Raw genomic sequence first — 20,477 nt, 5'->3', positions numbered from 1 at the left:
GTCTGGTGGTGGTCGCTTTATCGTCTCGACCCGCTGAAGAATAGGCCAGGTTTTCCGGGCGCTCGCAGCTATTCCCGACTCGATGCTATCGAGCTGTATTAATTCCGTTAACCCACTTCGAAGCGAAACGAACGTCCGTAAGCCGTCGGGGCTTACGACGAGTGGAACAGAGTGAGGCCGAAATGATAGCGCGGAACGATACAGCAGCGTTAACCGGATATTGAATTCGAGGAATTGATGGTCGTGCAAGCGCGCTGCGCAGCGAAATTAGAAATTTCGATACAGCATCGGCGGGAAATTTTGTTAGAGCCGCGAGACGCGGTGGTTTTCGCGATAATTAACTATCGTTTGCCTACAGGACACTTTTGCACGAGGATTAGAACGTGATGGAGTTTCGTGATAGAAATATCGAATTTGTCGGTTATTTTCATCCGGAGATTTTAACTGGATGATACGATTTGTAATCTTGATAAATTTGACTTGTCTTATTAAATGAGACTAACTTAATTTGCTTGAGGTTTATTAGGATGTTTGTTCATTAGCAAAAAGAGGTTGAAACGACATGAACAGGACTTTAACTGAATCAACTTTAATCGTATCAATTAACTCTCAGTTTTAATGTAGCACATTGAGAAAAACTTTTGGTCAAAATGCTTTTCAAAATGAATGAAATTAGATTCTGATCAATTAGAATTAGATCATCATGATTGAGAGAACATCTGATTATCTCGGATAGAAATTGTTCTTACTGCAGTAATAAAATAATAATTATACTTGTAAATATAATAAGCTGAATAACACAAATAGAATAATACAAATTTATTTGTATCTTCCATCAAATGAATTTGTACAAATATTCAGTTATGCAGACTTTAGAATGCTGTGAAATGCGTGGACAGAAAACTAAATGAGACAAATAGAAAATTGTAATAATTAAAATCACGCGATTATATTGAAAATATTTATGTCATGTAATTTACTTATATAACACTATTTATATAAATTGTACAAACTTGATATTAAATTAAGTAAATTTAATAAAAATTAAGGAATGAGAAAAAGAATCAAATTAATTGCTAAATCAGAGTATTCTTTCTCTATTACTTCGAACTCTCGTCTCAGCTAGCATTAAAATCGATATTAACAATCCGCAATACGACAATCCGTGAGATAAAATCACTGCACACGCAAGAAAAGCAGAGAAGAAGGACTTGTTTACGCACATATCTCTCGTGTTCTCAGGCGTGCGAATGCTCGATGGCCCGGTAAACGACGCCGTCGAGGCCAGAGCTCTGGGATTGAATCCTGATCACATCGACATATACAGCGCCTCCTGGGGTCCCGAGGACGACGGCAAGACCGTCGACGGTCCGGGCCCTCTCGCCAGGAGGGCGTTTATTTACGGAGTGACGAGCGTAAGCTACATATATCGCCTACCTTCTGCGCGTCCGCGAAGCGAGAGGATCAATTTATTTTCTGTCGCAAGAGCTTTTCCCTCGACATTTTATTTTATTACTTCGGGAGGATTTAAAAACATCTCCTTGACGTACGTCGAAATAACGAACTTCAAGTCAAAATTATGGATTATAAATGAAGATTTATGTTATTATTATATACATTTGTACATTTGTTTGTTGAACTTATACCTTGGATATCGCCTTACAAAATATCAATTTTGTACAGAATTGCAGAAAAAAATTCCAATTTTTTGTCTAAATTGGTTTAGTTCCATGTTAAATTATTTTTTCAATTAGAAATAAATATCAGTTTGTATCAGAAAGTAATTTGTTAAAAATAACAATATAAATTGGTTTTTTCTGTTAAAAAATTTGTTTTTCGTAAGTTTTTCACAAACTAAACGATACTGTACAATATTGAAATAACTTTCTACACACATTATATATTTGGTTAAAATAACTTAATTTTTCGAAACAAATGCTTATTGAAATAACATGAGTTTAATAACATATATCTTGCACAGAATATCTATTTCATATTTAATTCCGTTTTGTGTAGCAAAACCAAATATTTCTTTTTGTTTATAAAGATTTTAATAAGAAGAATATAATTATTCTGTTTATATTTCGAAATTATTATTTTTATAATACATTAAAATGATACGGTTATTAAAGTTATTATTATCTAATTATATTATTGTTACAAATTTTTGTGTTATTTTATAAAATCATACACGCATCCTACTCGCTTTGTCGGTCATTGCTTTTTCCTGAACATTCGCGATAGTCTTTTTTCTTCCCACGCAGGGTCGCAAGGGTAAAGGTTCGATCTTTGTGTGGGCATCCGGTAACGGCGGTCGACACACCGACTCGTGCAACTGCGACGGCTACACGAACAGCATTTTCACGCTATCGATATCAAGCGCGACACAAGGCGGCTACAAGCCGTGGTATCTCGAGGAGTGTAGCTCGACCTTGGCATCCACGTACTCGTCGGGTACACCCGGCAACGACAAAAGCGTCGCTACCGTGGACATGGACGCCAAGTTGCGTCCTGATCACATCTGCACGGTGGAACACACCGGGACATCTGCCTCAGCGCCATTAGCTGCTGGTATCGCTGCCCTCGCCCTCGAGGCAAATCCTACGTTGACATGGCGAGACATGCAATATCTAGTGGTACTCACCTCGAGATCCGAACCGTTGAGCAACGAGCCCGGCTGGATACTGAACGGTGTAAAGAGAAAGGTCTCCCACAAGTTCGGCTACGGTTTGATGGACGCGGGCGCCATGGTCAATCTGGCCGAACAATGGACCAATGTACCTCCCCAACATATCTGTAAGTCTGATGAAATTAATGAGGAGAGACCGATTGATCCCACATATGGGTATACCCTGAGCGCATACATGGATGTCACTGGATGCGCTGGATCCTTGAATGAAGTGCGATTCTTGGAGCATGTGCAATGTAAGGTAAGAAGCGAGGAAAAATCATCATTGTAGTTTTAACATGTATAGTAATAATTACGATTAGATAAGAAAAATAAATAACTTTAATTTTCCTCAAAAATCAAAGTGGTGTATATTAAGGTTATTTATTGACTCATTCACGTAGTTTAATAAATACTAAATGTAACTATTTAATGGTCAATCATTTACCATTCACATCAATAATTTTTAACTTAGAAATTATTGTAGGAATTACTGTTCTCGTGATTACACTTAAAATTACTATAAATCAATAATTAAATTTTTTATATTATATTTATTGTGAAAAAAACAACTTACGTCTGCTTTTTGCATATCAATTTAAAACTACAATATTTTAATTCTCGATCACGAAATAGGTTTCTCTAAGGTTCTTCCCTCGAGGAAACTTGAGGCTCTTATTGACCTCGCCAATGGGCACAACTTCAACACTATTATTCGAGCGGCCGCGCGACGTTCTCAGTTCAAACTTTGATGACTGGCCCTTCCTCAGCGTACACTTCTGGGGTGAAAAGGCTGACGGTCGATGGACTCTGCAGATCATTAATGCTGGAAACCGACACGTCAATTCACCAGGCAAGTGCTTTCCAACTATTTCCAGCTAGTTCCTATTTCTCCCATCAATTTCGTAAATTATACAATTTATATAAATTACTTCAGATAAGTAAAATATTTGTTTTTAATTGCAAAATCGAATTTTTTATTTTGTGTATACAATATTCAATCATATTTGTTTTCACTGAATATATCCATCTCAAATTGATATTGACATCGATATCCTCACTATCGGTTAAATTTGATGTATAAACTATTATTATTGTTTACAAGATCATAAACTACAAGAATATAAGTATATGTAGTTGTAATTTTTATATAAAATATGTTCAAAGTTCGAAACTTGTATTGTTTTTAACGATCAAGAGTTATTTGCGATTTACACACATTCTTAAAAGTTCTTTTAATGTAATATCACACGAACGATCATCCCGCATAACTCGGGTCTCTTATTATATTGTTACAGGCATCCTGAAGAAGTGGCAGCTGATTTTCTATGGCACATCGACGAACCCGATCCGGATACGCACGCGACAATTTAATCCGGTACATCAATCTGCGTACCTTCCTTCCCATTCCGTGCATTATCCATTCACGGTAGACGATGATCCGCTACAATTGTCCGGTTATCCGGGCAACAGGGACTTCTTTTCTCCGTCTACCTTTCAGAGTTACCAGGGCCCGTACAGCGGTGCCGCGTCGAATCTACAAGCATCCGTCGCCACTCTGGATGGCTCGTCGGCGCCGATCCTGTCGAACCATCTACCTGGCGACGTCTCGTCGGCGTCTGCCTTCGATTCACCTTCGGCGCCGTCATCCGTGCAAGCGGACGGTTCTCTCGATACCACCAGGAGGATACTGCACGACTGCGATCCTCAGTGTGACGCGCAAGGCTGCTATGGCAAGGGTCCGACACAATGTGTCGCTTGTAAAAATTATCGACTCGATAAGTGAGTAGATGAACTTAAAGTTTCTTTGATTAAGACGATACGATTGTCTCGTCTTTATCAAGAAAAGAGCTTCTTAAAATATATGACTTTTAGCATATTTTTATTGATTCTTAAATGTGAAATTAGAATAATATTTATGCATTTAAAAAACATTACATGTTTTATATCTTAATACTGTTACGCGATTGTTAGATGCTGGTACTAACTGTTCGTGTGCTTTTTGTAAAATTAAAACTTAAAATACAATTTTGCAATGCCACGAAACTATGGATTATAACGGTAGGAGCATTTGAATATAAAACTACTGACTCTGTTTGAGAAAATAATTAATATTATTGTGCATATTGATTGAGCTCTTTTTATTTTAATTAAAATCTTTTCTCTCTTATTGTTAAACAAATATTATTTACTACGTATTTATAATTTGTTTTTCACGCAATATAACTCAATGAATCCATCATTCTTATTTTATTATATCTCTCCATCGACCCTTTACAATGAAAACGCGCTTTAGAAACAACGCGAGGGGGTCTTTTACCTCTTTTTCAGCACTTGCGTCAGTCGTTGCCCGCCAAGGAGCTTCCCTAATCAGGGCGGCGTTTGCTGGCCATGTCATGAATCCTGTGAAATTTGCGCGGGGGCAGGTCAAGACTCTTGTCTCTCGTGCGCCCCCGCTCACCTTCGGGTCACCGATCTGGCAGTCTGCCTTCAGCAATGCCCCGAGGGCTACTACGAAAGTATGTGAAAGAGAACAGATTAATTCGCATTTGTATTCAGATCTTTTTATCAATTCTGTCTTCTTAAAATCAACATCGAGTAACGACAATCAATAACGCGACGCGCGAATTTTGGCATCTTTTCACGATAGATACCGAGAACAGCACGTGCGTGCCATGCGAAGCCAACTGCGCCAGCTGCCAGGACAGACCGGACAAGTGCACCAGCTGCGAGCATCATTTGGTGATGCATGAGAACAAATGTTACGCCGCGTGTCCGCCCTACACGTACGAGACGCAAGATTACAATTGTGCACCGTGTCATCCTACCTGCGAGACTTGCAACGGCACGGCGGATAACCAGTGCATTGCCTGCCGATCCGGGCTGTTCGCTTTGAACGGTGAGTTGTTAGCCAATTTGTTAAATCAATAATTAATTTGTGACATTAATTTGTGAGTATGATAGTCTACAAAATTTGGATATTTTGCAATAGGACATAGCATTTACTTTTCAGATAATTGGAAAGATAATTGACAACAGTTGCAAATCTTTTAAATATTTTATATTATATATATAAATATATGAAGATTTAAACAATTTTAACATTGGAGAAAAATTAGATTTATTTCATTATATCAAATATATATAGTTCTTAAATGAAATAAATGTTAGAGATTTAAAATTTGTATATGCATATCAAAGCTTGCACTGAAAAGATTTAAATTGCCGTACATCCGATACTCTACACTACATCCTCTACATTACAGTCAAAATGTTGTAACCATAATTAGTTTCCGCTAAACGGTTTTCCACAAATGTGTCGTAGGCACGTGTCGCGCTTCATGTCCGGCGGGTTATAGCGCGGACAAGAAGCGACGCGAATGTGTGGCATGTCCACCCGGCTGTGCGACCTGCAGCACACTGAGCTGCACCAGCTGTATCGAGGGTTGGAGCCTGAACAAAAAAGGCTTGTGCGCTCCCGAGAGTCGCAGCAATTGCAACACGGGCCAATATTACGAGGATGGTCAATGCAAGTCCTGCCATTCGTCCTGCGAGACCTGCGCCGGCTCTACGGAGGATCACTGCATATCCTGCCCGAACCCGTTGCTTCTTCAGGGTAAACGTTGCGTGTCCCAATGCGACGACGCATACTACTCTGTGGTACAACCATCGCGACCGGTTTGCGTCCCTTGTCTGCACACTTGCAAGAGTTGCGTGTCTCGTTTGAACTGCACAGCATGTCAAGACGGGTTACAGCTGCAGAGCGGAGAGTGTCGATCGTCCTGCGCGCCAGGGTAAGATGAGTTCAATGTTAAAAGATTGGTAATAAAACAGTATCGATATGTCTTTTTTAATTTTGCTTTTTTATTTTAGTTATTACAGTGACAGAGGTCAATGTGCCAAGTGTTACTTGTCGTGTAAAACATGTTCGGGACCCAGAAGAGATCAATGCGTTACCTGTCCGAGAGGCTGGCAACTAGCGGCCGGCGAATGCCATCCCGAGTGTCCAGAAGGATTCTTTAAGTCGAACTTTGGTTGTCAGAAATGTCATCACTATTGTCGTACATGCAAGGGTGAGTTACAATCGATCAGTTGCTGTCGAATTAAATTTATATTTCTTATTCTCAACGGGAAACCATTCGTTCCAGGCGAAGGTCCACTAGAATGCACTTCGTGTCCACCTCACTCGATGTTGGAAGGTGGATTATGCATGGAATGCTTAGGGGCACAATACTACGATTCTTTGACTCAGCTCTGCAAGAGCTGTCATTCTGATTGTCGCAGATGTACCGGTCCCGGTAAATTCAGTTGTGCCGCGTGCTCGCCGCCACTGCACTTGGACAAATTGAACAATCAGTGCGTTCCATGCTGCACAGGCAACGAAAAGGGACCTCAAGCTGAGGAGTGTTGTCTCTGTGATCCAGAAACAGGTAATTTTTACATTTACGTCTTAATATTATATTTGTATAATTAGTAAAATGTATGTATTTTTTTATTTTTTATGATCAGCATCTATCAGCGAATGTTTCATCAGGAAAGATATAACTTCTTTAAATATAAAATTTTTTTATTCTAAATATACAATGTTTTATTATTATTGTTATATTGCAGCTTTATCATTATAAATGTCTTTATATAATTATTGAAGATATATTTTTAATATTTGTAGGCGGCTGCAGGAACAGCTCGCCGGCTGGCAAAAGGAGGGTACCGGGGACGGAGTTCTCAGCCAACGCTGCAGTTTCTGAGACGTACAACAATTATGGTGGAACAAGTAACAACGATTCAGCTTCACTCGCCGTAACAGCAGCCACAACCATGGCAGTTGCCATCTGTTTAGCATCGATTGCGTTGTTCGCGATGATATTTGTCGCTCTTCAGGTACATACAATAAAAAATTTGAAAAAATTTGATATACGAATTTATGTTAGAATATTAAATTTAAATTTTAACTGGAAATATAATTTATATATAATAACTTTCGAAAAATAAATTTGTAAGGGCGGAAAGAGATAAATGTGCATCACAATTATTTTATTCATAGGCTTGGTCCGGCAGAAGGGAGACCAATATGGGATATACGCAGCTTGCCGTGAAAGTGGAACCGTCCGAAGACGTGGACGCCGACGATTCGACGGAGCTGATGACCTAGACTTCGTTAAAGACGACGTAGCTAATGACCTCTTGTCGAAGAGTCGCAGGGAGATCGACGAATCTCGATTGTGATTGGTTCGCGAGTCAGAAGTTACGTGCTTTTGTATTAGCGAGGTCCAAGGATAGCCCTTACATGTGATGACAAAGAAAATAGGAAAATGGTGGTAAATACGTAGCGGGGAGGAAAGAGTTGAAGGAGGAGGAGCAAGCAAAAGAAAGAAGATTCGTCGAAAACGTGATAGTAGAACTCCGTTAGAGTGTTGTATGAATGAACAAAATGACAGAGGAAAACACAGAGAAAAAGAGAGAGAGAGAGAGAGAGAGAGAGTGAGTGTGATTGTTGTTTACATGACCGTAGCCACGGTCGCGTGAATGTGTGAATGTACAAGGAATGTGTTTTAGCTAGAGATATACTTTTTGCCCGTCATCGTTGTCAAGTGCGTCACCGATACCATCGTCGCGCACACTAAGACACTTCCGACACGGATAACGATCCGAAATACGGAGAAAAAGGGTGAAGGACATTATGAAGTGCCTGATTAGTGACACCCTTGTTTCCACACCCTTTCGCGTTCCCCCTCCAACGCTTTCTGTCTCCGAAGTAACGCCGAGCCTTCGTCGATTATCTCGTTGATTATATCATCGTCGCGTGTATTCGCGAGTAAGTAGAATCTCATCCAAGCGATGGATAACATAAATATGTTTCAATCGTTGCGCGTTGCGAGAGTCGAGAGCAATCTAGTTCGTTTAATTAGCATTCTTTAACTGTCTATCGATTTTTTCTTCGCGCAACATTCTTCCTGACGCAATCGACGATCGAGTTATCGAAAGGACAAAAGCGCGTCTCTTTCTTCACCTCTCTTCTAGAAGGCTACACCCCACTAAGTAGGGTGAAGGGACATGTACGTAAAGTGGCCTCCGTACATTAGGCTGAACCACGGACCACGTAATCGTAATCGTTAATTGTGAATTATGAATGGATATTGTTATATATTTGTATAAATGATAATAGTAACAAATGAGCGGACAAAGGAGAGTAATCGCAAGGAGCAGGAGGGGGAGGCGAAAGAAACGATATAGTGAGATGAACTAGGAGACGAGGTGAAGGATCGAAACGGAGGAAGAGGAAAAAGAAGATTATCGCACGTGAGCTTCGTTCTCCTATCTTAAACCTGATCGTCTCGACTAATCGACACAATTCGCATGCCCGAAAGAACCAACGGACTCTTACTGCGATCGCCCAGTTATCCGACGCGTCTGTGACATCAGTCGTCACATTCCAGTACCTCCCAAGCTGATACAACATGCCGTCGATACAAGCAATGTGTTTTATAAACTGTTTGTTGTTATTACTTGATTGTCTACTCCAATGTTTTGTTTAATATCCCACTTTCCGCGTTATTCTTACTTATTTCTTTAATTCTCGCTCGTATCCATTTTTTCCCCGTTTCGTTGGGATCGCATGAGAGGAGGGAAATCGTAAAAAAAAAATGAAAAAAGAAATTAATGAATGAACAAAAAAAGAAGAAGAAAAAAGAATTATTACGCAACGATCCGCGAATCGATATTCTCGAAAGCCATCGCCCACGCCTACTCGTGTGAATATTGACTTTCTCCTTGTGATTTGATATAAAGCTATTATTGTACTTTTATGATGACCGCGATTATAAATATATACATATATACACATACATAACGCATAAGTGTATAAATCGCTTCCTTGAATATCCTTTCGCTTTACTTTTTTAGATTCCTGATGTTCTACTTTCCTGTATGTCCGGTAAGTACAGCTATAATATTGACTTTAATTACGGTGATGCAACGGGAAAGGCAAACCGATCGTAGAAGTCAGGAAGGAGTGAGATATATCCAATAGTAACCGAACTCTGCAGCTATTACTTAATGAAACATCAAAGATTAACTTCATGAACCTCACAACCTGAATCTCTACCATACACAAAAACAACAAACGAATAATTTTTATTTTTAAACGATACAAGTATCTACATATATTATGAGAGGCGGAAAAATAAAAAATCTTGATAATGCTATCGTAGATTTCTTCGCGATTTAATTATACTGTAATGATTGCGCGAGGAAATAGCAAATTGATTGTTTTAACAATAATTAATTTGCAGTTAGTTTAAGAATATTTGTAAAGAATCGATTAATTAAAAAAGGTTTTTAACAAAGTTTTTCAATAAACCACGTTAAATAGATTTTCCTTCATATATTAATTTTTCTTAGAGATAATTATGTTGTATTGAAATGAAAATTATTTAAATATTTTGCTAGAAAATTGTTATATTTATATTATCAATTTAGATTCGAATTAGAATTCTATACATTTTGCGACGATCACATGTGATATCTGGTTTTTAATTGCGAGTAACATCCGCAGGTAACGTCGACCTCGTTGGACTCTATCGGGAATAAGAATCACGAAATGGAGTTCTTAATTAGGATACGAGAACTACTAAATCGCCGTGTCACGCGATGAGAGAAAACGGCGCACGTCAGCAGAGCGCTGGCAATTCAGTGGAAATTACATTTGACCGATTATCTTACTTCCCCTCTGACAACTAGGGTGAAGCTGTGAATGACACGAGAATGAATCGTAAGCGCTCGCTGACATTCTGTTTGTACTCTTCGATTCTCTCATGTATATTACATCCAGAAGTTGATATAATAGGCGATGAGCGATGACAGCTGCGGCGGCAGGAAAAGGAGGTTGTGAAATTTCAATTTCGTTAAAAAGGAATATCATTCTCTTGCCGGACAACCTTCATTCATTTCGATGCATAAACTCGCTCATTTCAGTAAAATCACATAAAGGAAAATGTATAAAAATATGGAGCCTTGATAAAAAGCATTAAGTATTTTTTAATAAATTCTAATAAGACGTGAGTCAAGTAGATAATAAAAATCAAGCATCTAATAAAAACTATAAGTAGCTAATAAAACTTATACACGAATAGATGAGGAAGGCCATATTCGGCCAAGGTCTTAGTGCCAAATAATATATTATGTGAATTTTTATAATTTTTATAAGAAAGATATAATATATATTGATTATTTATTAATATATCATTTTATTCGATTCTGAAATTTATATATTTATATTGTATATATATATATATTTTTTTTTTTTCAATTTAATATCCACTTTTTATAAATTGCCAATTTTTTTACAAAAACTGAAAAATATTTGCAAATTTTTCATTTTTGCATATATCACTTTGAATATTAACTGCCTGAATTTTTTTTAGAAACGCAACAAAAACCGTGAAATTTTATGGAACAGCTGGAACTTTTGTAAATCGCAAATATTTGACTTTATATCTGATTTTTTAATTAAAGCAGATAAAGTGCAAGCGGTTGAATTGATTCTCTTTCAAGTCTTCTATTCTACAATTTTATGAAGGGTTCAATATCTATATCCATACGTAATATATGAAGTAAAAAAATATCTCTAGAATCAATTCTTTTTTAATTATTCTATTTTCTCTTTGCTCACAAAGTGAACCTATTGTAAAATCATATAACTTCCGTATTACTTCCACAGTCATAAATATCCCGAGGGGATGCCCAAAGGGACATGGTTGGCGTTTCTTTTGGAAATATTGCCAAAATCCGCGCGCAAGTGAAACAGAGACGGGGAGAACGGAAGCGGCTTTAATCAAAAGTTGACCTTTCTCCGCCGCTCTCAAATCGCCCATTTCCATTGCGCTGTTTTTCTCAGCCGTTCTTGCGAAAACGAACGAAGCTACATGCGAGGTCATGTCCGAAGGCGGGAAATAAATAAGCTTTCTGATATACGAGTGCGAGTGTGTTGTAGTGAAATAAAAATGGGTGGTCGGTGGCGATTCGACGGAGAGGGATCAAAGGTGAAAAGGTGTTGCACGTGGGATGAGAGATGAGAATAGACTGACCAGGGTAAAAGGCAAGATCGATGTGGCGCCTCGGGCCAAAAGCTTCTCTCGATAGAGCACCGAAGAATAAACAAAGTATTGCCAGAAGTTTTCTCCTTTCTTAGAGAAAGGATCCTTAAAATGGAACCTAAAAATTCTTCCGGAATTTGGAAATAAATTCTGAATAAGATCGTTTGAATGCGACTACTTTAATAATAGTAGTTTCCTATACAGCATAGCAGCAATATTTCTGCAACGTTCACAATATTGCTGAAACGTTAATGCAATGTTACTGTAATATAGAGTTTTAGAAATAGCTGAATAGCTCGAAAAAACAGAGGCAGTTAATAAAAATTTGTTAATTTTTAGAGAGAGGATAGGAGATATTTTTTAAATCTTACAGCATTTCCTGCATAAGATTTAATATAATTCAATGTATTCCTTGCCCCAAAAAATGACAGTGGCTTAGTACCATCACAGTAGCTTCCCATTCTGTACAGATTAAATTAGATAAAGATAAATTTTTCTAGTAACGCCACTTATATTTTAAGTGTAAAAGTTTGCATTTTTTAATGTAATTATCTGACGTGAAAAGCAATTGCAATAATTAACTTTCATTTTATTTGTTTTTATTTTATTTGAATTTATTTATTTTTAATTAACTTTGATATTAATAATAAAAAGAAAAGTTGAAAAATTGACAAAAACTACTAAAAAGTGTACATTTCCTTGCAATTTATGTAAAATCTTTTTTTAAACTGAACGACGATACTTTAGGATAAATTTCTTACCGAATGCAAGCATATTATCCTTTAATGGGAAGATGTTTCTATTCTCTATAGCAATAAAAATTAGGAATCTCGAAATATATATATATATATATAAATTCAATTTTGCGTTATGATTCGTACTGTATCATCACGCAAATAAGAACATATTCAATGTTCAATAATAAAAACGAAGCACTTATAATTTGTTATCACGAATAACAAAGCAGCCAGTACCTTTCAATTGAAAGTAATCGTCAAAATATTTTTTCGCGAGAAGATCGGAAATGCTAACGGCGCTGTGATAATGGATCGCACACAGTTCAGAGAGAAATGTGGCAAAAAACTTTGCGAGAATGGAAAGCCGCGCGGAAAAGGACGACGCAAAGGGAATAGGTCTCGTCTTGGGAGCGGATCTTAGTCCTTTTATAGCGACTTGCGGGAAGAGAGAGAGAGAGAGAGAGAGAGGAGATTGCATTTACCGTCGGCGTCAAAGCTCCACCATACGGCGCCGTGCGCGGAACGGAAAATCGTAAAAACTCAGCCGCAAGAAACTTCATACCGCGATATTCCCACCGAAAGGACCCGAATGTCGTTCCTTCATTTAATACCATCCTCGGTAATTCCGATTTTTGCGTGTAACCAGACGGAAGTGCACAAATCTTGCTCCGGTCTGTATGTCATAAAAGAGAGATTATTTCAGTTCCCTTAAATGACAGAAATTGAAAAAGCGACTAATTTTTCTTACGTTTAAATGATTGAGTGCATTGTAGCTTTAAATTAGTTTTGTCATTAAAGTAATTGGAAAGTAACGTTGCTTTATTGTTACTGAAAAAGAAATATAATATTAAAATTATATCAATTTTAAATAAATGTTAAATAAGAAACTGGAATAAATAAAGTTGGATATTAAATTTACTTAAATTAGATAATAAAATTAAATTGATCAATTAAAATGGTAATTGGTGTAAATGTTTTATATCCAACGAATAAATTAAAAAACAATTTTATTGAAAAATAATACAATATTTCTTTTTATAATAATTTTAATATTTTCTTTTGTCCTCTCTTAACTTTTATTACCGCTTTTTCCAAGAAAGTACAATAAATTGAATGTGTTTTATACTAAAAGCCAATGCTGTGTAATTAAATCAGGAATAAATAAAAACAATCTATAAATAAAATTATCTTTTGCATTTATTTTTGTAAAAGATATAAGGACACTTCATTTTTTCAGCATCGCCGTTGTTTCTTTTTTAAATTCAGTTGCGCAATTTCTGGCATCGTTTGTTTTCAAAATTACCATAAAATATCATTGCATTCTTTTTCCCTCGTTTCCAAAACTCATTTCGCTTAACGTTTTTTGTTATCCCCCAAGCTCTTTGTATATTCGATCGTACCATTCGTTATTTCACCGTAATTCGATCGGCTGTAGTTCTTCTCACTATGGGAACGACTCGCTCCCGCGTATAGCCCTCTCTTCTAGTACACAGATAAATCATAAAACGACTGTCGTTTCCGGCAGGATGAACGAGAATCGACTTTCGTGTTCCCGGGTCCAGGTGCCATAAACCCTGCCTCCCACCCCGGAATAACGTCTCGTCCCGAACTCGTTACCGTCGCGCCGAAGAGAAGCTGAGCCCTCGTTGGCTGTCGGCGTTCATCCGTAGCCATTTCCGGACCCCCGTTGACGTACGCACACACGTTTCGGGCCAATCGAGATAACGGGATAACGCCGTAAATTCGCCGGCGATAATTCGCAGGGTGGAAAGGATGGGAGGGGGAGGGGGACGAGGTTGGGAGGAACTCGCGTCTACTTTTATCAGCGGCCCCGATGCGCGACGGCGCGTCGTAAGCGGATATCGTAAATTCGCAGCCAGCGAATATGCTCCCCGCCTATATATGTCACGGTGCTTATCAGTAGTGTGACTGTTACGAACAATTTAACCCTAGATGATACCAACCCTTTCCGATACAGAACCGTTTATCCTCGAACCACACGACGGTTTAATACGTGCTCCGCTTATTTCTCTCTTTTCTAATTATTTAAAGCTCACGAATATATCATGCTCTCGTCTTGAAAAATATCTCTTGTTAGTTTTTACCATTGTTATTTTTCACCGTAAAAGATATTCCTGAGATCTTCTTGAACGTATAGATTTCTGTCTTCTGCACTCAGAAAGAAAAGTATGAAATCAGAGAAAAATTAAAATATTAATCCCGACAGAGCCAAGAGCGGACCTGTAATGTAACATGGAGCTGAAGATAATTATTTCCAGTTGTCAGAAAGATATTTTTTTTATTTAAACACTGAACTGACAGTAAATCAGTTTGAATTAAAAACTGGACTGATAGTAAATGAAATATTATTTGTTACGTTACTACTCGGATCTATTACTTCAGAATATCTGAATCTAACGATCTTCGTTTTCTCGTCGTCGTGAACAGTCAACTTTCTGTTCTACACGAGAACAAGCCAAGTAACGGAATGAAAGAAAAGTCAAAGGAAGAAACAGTTATTATTGAGCTCGAGTTTGGTCTGATCAAAGCGAAAAAGGAGACACGGGGATATTTTTGTTTGCAACGGAAAAGCTCGACGTTCTTACCATCGTATGTTCCCTCACTTTGCAGGGAAGATACTGACCTCGACCATTTCCTATGATTACAATTTTCCTCTTTTCGTTACAGACGTCCCATTGGACGGTTACGTCATTTCCGACTGAACCTTTCAACGGGCGAGCTCTGCTTTGAAATCGTCTCTAACTGGACAGCGATTTTCCTCTCTTGCAATTCGGCCGGCTTGGCGGAATAATAACCGGTGACGAAGGACTCGCTATCTTGGAAAAGATGCTATTCATCGAAAGGATTTGTATGGAGAGGGATAATCCATACAACAAGTTGACACAACAACTACTACAACGCAATAAAATAAAAAACATGTGAATTTAGTGCCTTTTATTGCTAATCTGTTATTATCTCTTATTTGCGATTTTATTATTTTAGTCGATTTGACAAAAATAGTTAAAGTTAGCACAGCCACTGAAAAAGTTAGAACATAAAAAACAGATTTCTTTTGTATTATTGTTAATTAGTTGCCCCGTTGACAAGTTAGTATAGACAATTTTTAATTTTAAAAAATCATCCCCCAACTATCCTGTCGTAGCACAACACTGTGAAATATTAATTTCATGAAATATCTCTATAAATATCTCTATATCTATAATATTTTTTTTGTTGCTTAATATTTTGATTAAATCCGATTTTGTTGCTTCATCATTAATCGCCGAAAATAATCCCCAGCTACTCCGCGTCAGCACATACTTTAGATTTGCAAATTCGACGAAAATTTTCACTAAGTATCTCAAGCATGGTTGCTATCTCTCCAGTTTTCCGAGCTTTTTGATCAAATCTCCGGCTCTCCGGCACATGGTAAAAATCTCCGACTAATCGCTCAAAAACAGGATGTGAAGAAAGATCATTTTTTTATCTAGATGCAAAAAGTAAATTAATCATTGTTTGAAACTGTTTATGAGATATATAGTTTAAGAATAGAAAATAATTATTATTATTTGTCCATCAAGCTCGGGGAAAATCGAAATTATTATTGGTTATGAAATAATTATACAAACGTTTTTCAACCTTTGTATCCTTTAAAATATTGTTTGCACATTTATGTGTTGAAAAAGTAATAAATAAGTAATAAATGTAAAAAATATTATTTTTTTATTTACACACATAATGTATAGAGTGTCATATTTTAAGTGTTCCGAGTAAATATTTCGAAAAATACGAAAGATATGAGAAAACGTTTTGGATAAAAGTTGTATGATTTGAAATCATATAAATAGTGAAATTAATTTTTTTTTAATCATTTTCATAACTTTTTCTGTACCTGAAACGCGTCGTATTTAATATACCATACTCTTACTTTAAAAGTGACACGATTAAAAAGATACGATACGCAAGTTATTACCATAAATTAATTAGGTAAAGATTATTCTATCAATCATCAAAAGTAAACTAATTTAACTTCACAGTTTGTACAGTTTACAGGACTTCCATCCGCCAAATAACTAATTATGTCGTCCTTAAAGTTTTCAAAGAGATAATATATATATATATCCTCTCACGAGAGTGACACATTTTGAGTTGTATAATTTTTATAAATAAAAAGGTGACTTTTTTACAGAGAATTTTTAAAGTGAAGACAGTTTTGGTGATTGAAGTTTAAGGAAGAAATTGTTGTATTTTTAATTGTCATTTTAGCAGATTGAGATAAATTGTTGGTGATATTTTGAATTATGTTTACTTTTGATGAATTATTCCTCTTAATAAATTATACATAGTTTTTCTTTTTTCTGAAAAACTTGATCTTTAAACTGTGTTACTTTTGAAATAATAAGGGACCGATATCACGTGTCACTTCATAGCATCAGCCACTTTCCTGAAAATACTTTATGTGTTTCGTTTCATCGATATAAAAATTGAAATTTTAAAAGCGATAGCTCGAGCTTCATGTTTTGTCTACGTCGCGGCTATTTATTTTTTTCTCGAAAAATGTACTCGTATCGAGGTGACCAGCCGTACTAATCGGATTGCCTATGCTCTGCGATCGCGCGTCTTTCCGTCCGTCGAAAATAGGTATCACATGCGATCGAATGTCAGAAGTGTCGAATTGAACAACGGATGATCGCCTCGGTGTGCCCATTATTCCGTGTGAGGTTTGAAAAATGATGACTATGAACAATGTCGCAAGTGAAAACACTGAAAACACGGAATATATGGTATCTCCAGATGCGTCTCGTTTGGCATATCGCGTATAAGCTTTAACATCTGTCGCTTACCCGAAAATACTCTACGTGCGTATAGGATTACTATAGCCTTTTGAAAGTACACGTACTCTTTTTAAGATCATAAAACTTCTGGTCATTAATTAAAATTTTATATTTATGAAATTATATTAATAAGATCAATAAAAATTATATTGTAGAAATTTTATTTTATTAAATACCTATATATACATTTAACGCAAGAAATTATGTATCCCTTTCTTCCGCCTTGGATCATTATATTTAATGTTAAAGGACTCATATCGAGGTCCAGCGAGTCATTCCTTTGAATTGCTTACACTCCTCAATTGCACGTTTTTCGGGAGAATCGAACAACAGGTGATTGTCCCGTGCATTTGTCAGCGCAATTCGTCTTATAAAATTCGTCTTTGAAATAATCTAATGACGTTGAGATAATCTAATCTATGGCTAGATTCGGAGAGTATGCTATCAAGTATAAATTATTATGATATTCTATCCTCGTTTTCGAATTTGTTTTACGTCTAATGAACGATAAAGATAGTGATACAATAGCTGATTTGAGATGGTGATTTGCTTAACAAATTTCGACATTTAAACTTCAGAGCTTCGAAAATTCAAAGCTTAGGCATTAAATTTTCGGAGATCGAAGCTTCTAAGCTTCGATCCTTTGGTACTTTAATCGTCGCAGCTTCAAAGAATCAAAATCATTAATTTAATACAGCTAATAGTAACGAATATATTTGCATTTAAAAAATGTACAAATACATTTACGATATATTTTATATTGTATTACGAATATACTTTAATTTTTTCTTCTATTCACACAAATATATTTTTCAGAGCTTTGAAACTAACTTTGAAACTTTGGAAGCATCTTAAACTTCGAAAGTTCGGAATTATCTTTGAAGATTTAAATTCTTTCGAAGCTTCGAATCTTCCAAGTTGTAACTCAAAAGTAACAACCCTAACTCCGATAGCACGCTCTTCGAACGCAGCATGTATTTTCTAATTCGTCTGATCGTTTATGTACGGCAATTTATGCATGCCGCTTGAGTGATAGTGCAAGTACATTATAGTGAGTGCGTTTCATTTTACGCGTTAATGCATATGATATTTAACATTCGGTGAACATAGGATAAAATAGCACATCATGCGTAAAACGAAATACATTTAGGCTGTGTTCCAAAATTCATTTTCAGTGCTGTAAATCTATAGTGTACGTAATGTAAACTATAGACCTTCAGTGCTGGCGGCTAGCAATGAATTTTGGAACACAGCCAGAAAATTGTTCAAGTGAAAGAGATAGTGAGTGTGTGAAGTAAGCGGAAAAGGATATAGGACTAACTATGAGTACTTACTACAACAGAAGGCAGGAAAGAGAATATCTGAAAGCAGAGAGAAATGAAGTGATGACGACATATCGGCCAGTGAGTGAGTTACTTGTTGCATTTCGTTTATCATTTATTATTTTAATGCTAAGCTGTTTAGATTATATATATTAAAAAAAAAAAAGTAAATTATCTTAAAATATAATGCATTAATACAACTTTACAATATAGTTCATATTTTTCATATTTTTTTAGTTGTATCACTTTTGTAATAAGGGAATGTAGTAATTTTTACTTTCTTTAAAAAATAATACAAAGTTGTGTGTTGAACTGTACTTTTACTAGATAAATTTTATGAATTCTTCGTTTTATAAGATTATGATATACTCGTATAATGTGGTAAGAGAATACTTATAATTTTCTCGATAATTACAAGCAACACAACGTAACTGTATACAAGATTATAAGACATGATCAAGTTGGTTTTAAGTATCATTGTGCTACTATTTCAATAACATCTCTCAATTTATTTGTCAAAATTCGCTCGCATTGCTGTTTTGAGTTAACCAATTGCAGCTTGCAGACTACGCCGCAAAAAGCTCCTTCTTTCTCAGATATATTCGCAGAAATACTTTAACGAAGCGATGTTGTATATGTGCGAATTGCCTGTCTTATCAAAGTGCCAAGCTAACGAAGAAGAGCCGAGAACGCATGCGATAATACAGCCGTTTAAATTCGGTACGGCACCGAGCTGCAATTTTTTTCCACGTCACGGAGAAAATCCCCCTTACGTAAGCAAGCAGTAGACATCGTTTTCGAGAAGTATATACGCGAAGTAGTCTACCGCGTGTTTCCCTTACAGAGCTCCTGTAATATACATCAGACTGCTAAGCTGCTGAAGTATGAATAAGGCTGGATTAACATGAAATACAGCAAACGGCTTCTATAAAATAGTCAAGTATGCATGAAGTTGAATTTCGTTTTCTCGAACAAAAAGAGATTTTAAGGAATGTTATACATATATTTATAAATTGATTATGCATATCTCTCTATATTATTTAATATATTATATAAATATAATCTTCAACTTTTTTAAAAGCAAAAATTATATACATATATTGTATTGTAATGTTTTATAAATATACATAATGAATTGTTATATAATTTCTTTGAATACTTATTTATCGGAGATATGAAGTTGAAATGAAAGCGTAATATAATTTTTCGGAATTTTAAAATACGGTATTCTCGGAATATGGTAATTCCACTTGCAAATTTATGTACGCGTCTGTGTAAAGTCTGACCGTAACTACTGTCGACTGCCACTGTGACTATCTGTCATATGAGAAATCATATGACAGGTCTTCGTATGAATTTTTAGAAAGGAAGGATTGTATCCATCATTATAGATGTTTATTGTAATGGAAAAAGAGATCTATTTCTTGCCTTGATCAATGTTTGAAAAAAGCTGCTTTTTTAATAAAACTTTCATAAAATTTCAACCAAATCAAGTTTGTATTATTCTAACACATTTTGTATTAATACGTATAAAAATATATTTTACAACTTTTCTTAATTTTGCATATAATTTTTTATTCTTTGATAATGTAATTTATTTGGAAATAACGTTGATGGCTTCATTAATTAAACTGATTATAGTTTATTATTGATACGAATAAAGGGGTTTATTATTGAATTAATTAGACTTGGTGTGATAGATTGCCTCTTAAATTTTTTATCCTCGTAAATTCTACGTCGACAATGATTTATTAATCAATTAACAAATATTACTCTATGAATCGAAGGAATAAATCAAATTGCAAATTATATTTGTATAA

General features: G+C 36.1%; 1 protein-coding gene across 3 annotated transcripts in view; it reads left to right on the top strand.

Moving 5' to 3' along the window:
- LOC108746945 (furin-like protease 2) overlaps positions 1 to 9,313 on the top strand; it is a 387,099-nt gene extending 377,786 nt beyond the window's left edge. Inside the window, exons 6-17 of one of the 3 annotated variants that reach the window (XM_018484084.1) lie at positions 1,243 to 1,415; positions 2,265 to 2,930; positions 3,305 to 3,521; positions 3,967 to 4,046; positions 4,170 to 4,450; positions 5,000 to 5,187; positions 5,319 to 5,567; positions 5,994 to 6,462; positions 6,542 to 6,741; positions 6,817 to 7,098; positions 7,338 to 7,549; positions 7,713 to 9,313. In XM_018484084.1, coding sequence (XP_018339586.1) covers positions 1,243 to 1,415; positions 2,265 to 2,930; positions 3,305 to 3,521; positions 3,967 to 4,046; positions 4,170 to 4,450; positions 5,000 to 5,187; positions 5,319 to 5,567; positions 5,994 to 6,462; positions 6,542 to 6,741; positions 6,817 to 7,098; positions 7,338 to 7,549; positions 7,713 to 7,820 — 3,125 coding nt within the window. In that variant the 3' untranslated portion in view covers positions 7,821 to 9,313. Of the gene's footprint in view, positions 1 to 1,242; positions 1,416 to 2,264; positions 2,931 to 3,304; positions 3,522 to 3,966; positions 4,451 to 4,999; positions 5,188 to 5,318; positions 5,568 to 5,993; positions 6,463 to 6,541; positions 6,742 to 6,816; positions 7,099 to 7,337; positions 7,550 to 7,712 lie in introns of all 3 variants that reach the window. The other 2 variants (XM_018484083.1, XM_018484082.1) reach the window with 2 other exon arrangements.
- The last annotated feature ends 11,164 nt before the right edge of the window (positions 9,314 to 20,477 follow it).

The sequence above is a fragment of the Trachymyrmex septentrionalis genome, unplaced genomic scaffold (assembly GCF_001594115.1).
Source record: "Trachymyrmex septentrionalis isolate Tsep2-gDNA-1 unplaced genomic scaffold, Tsep1.0 scaffold19, whole genome shotgun sequence".
Classification (NCBI taxonomy): Eukaryota; Metazoa; Arthropoda; class Insecta; order Hymenoptera; family Formicidae; genus Trachymyrmex; species Trachymyrmex septentrionalis.
This window is presented reverse-complemented; position numbering and strand designations above follow the sequence as displayed.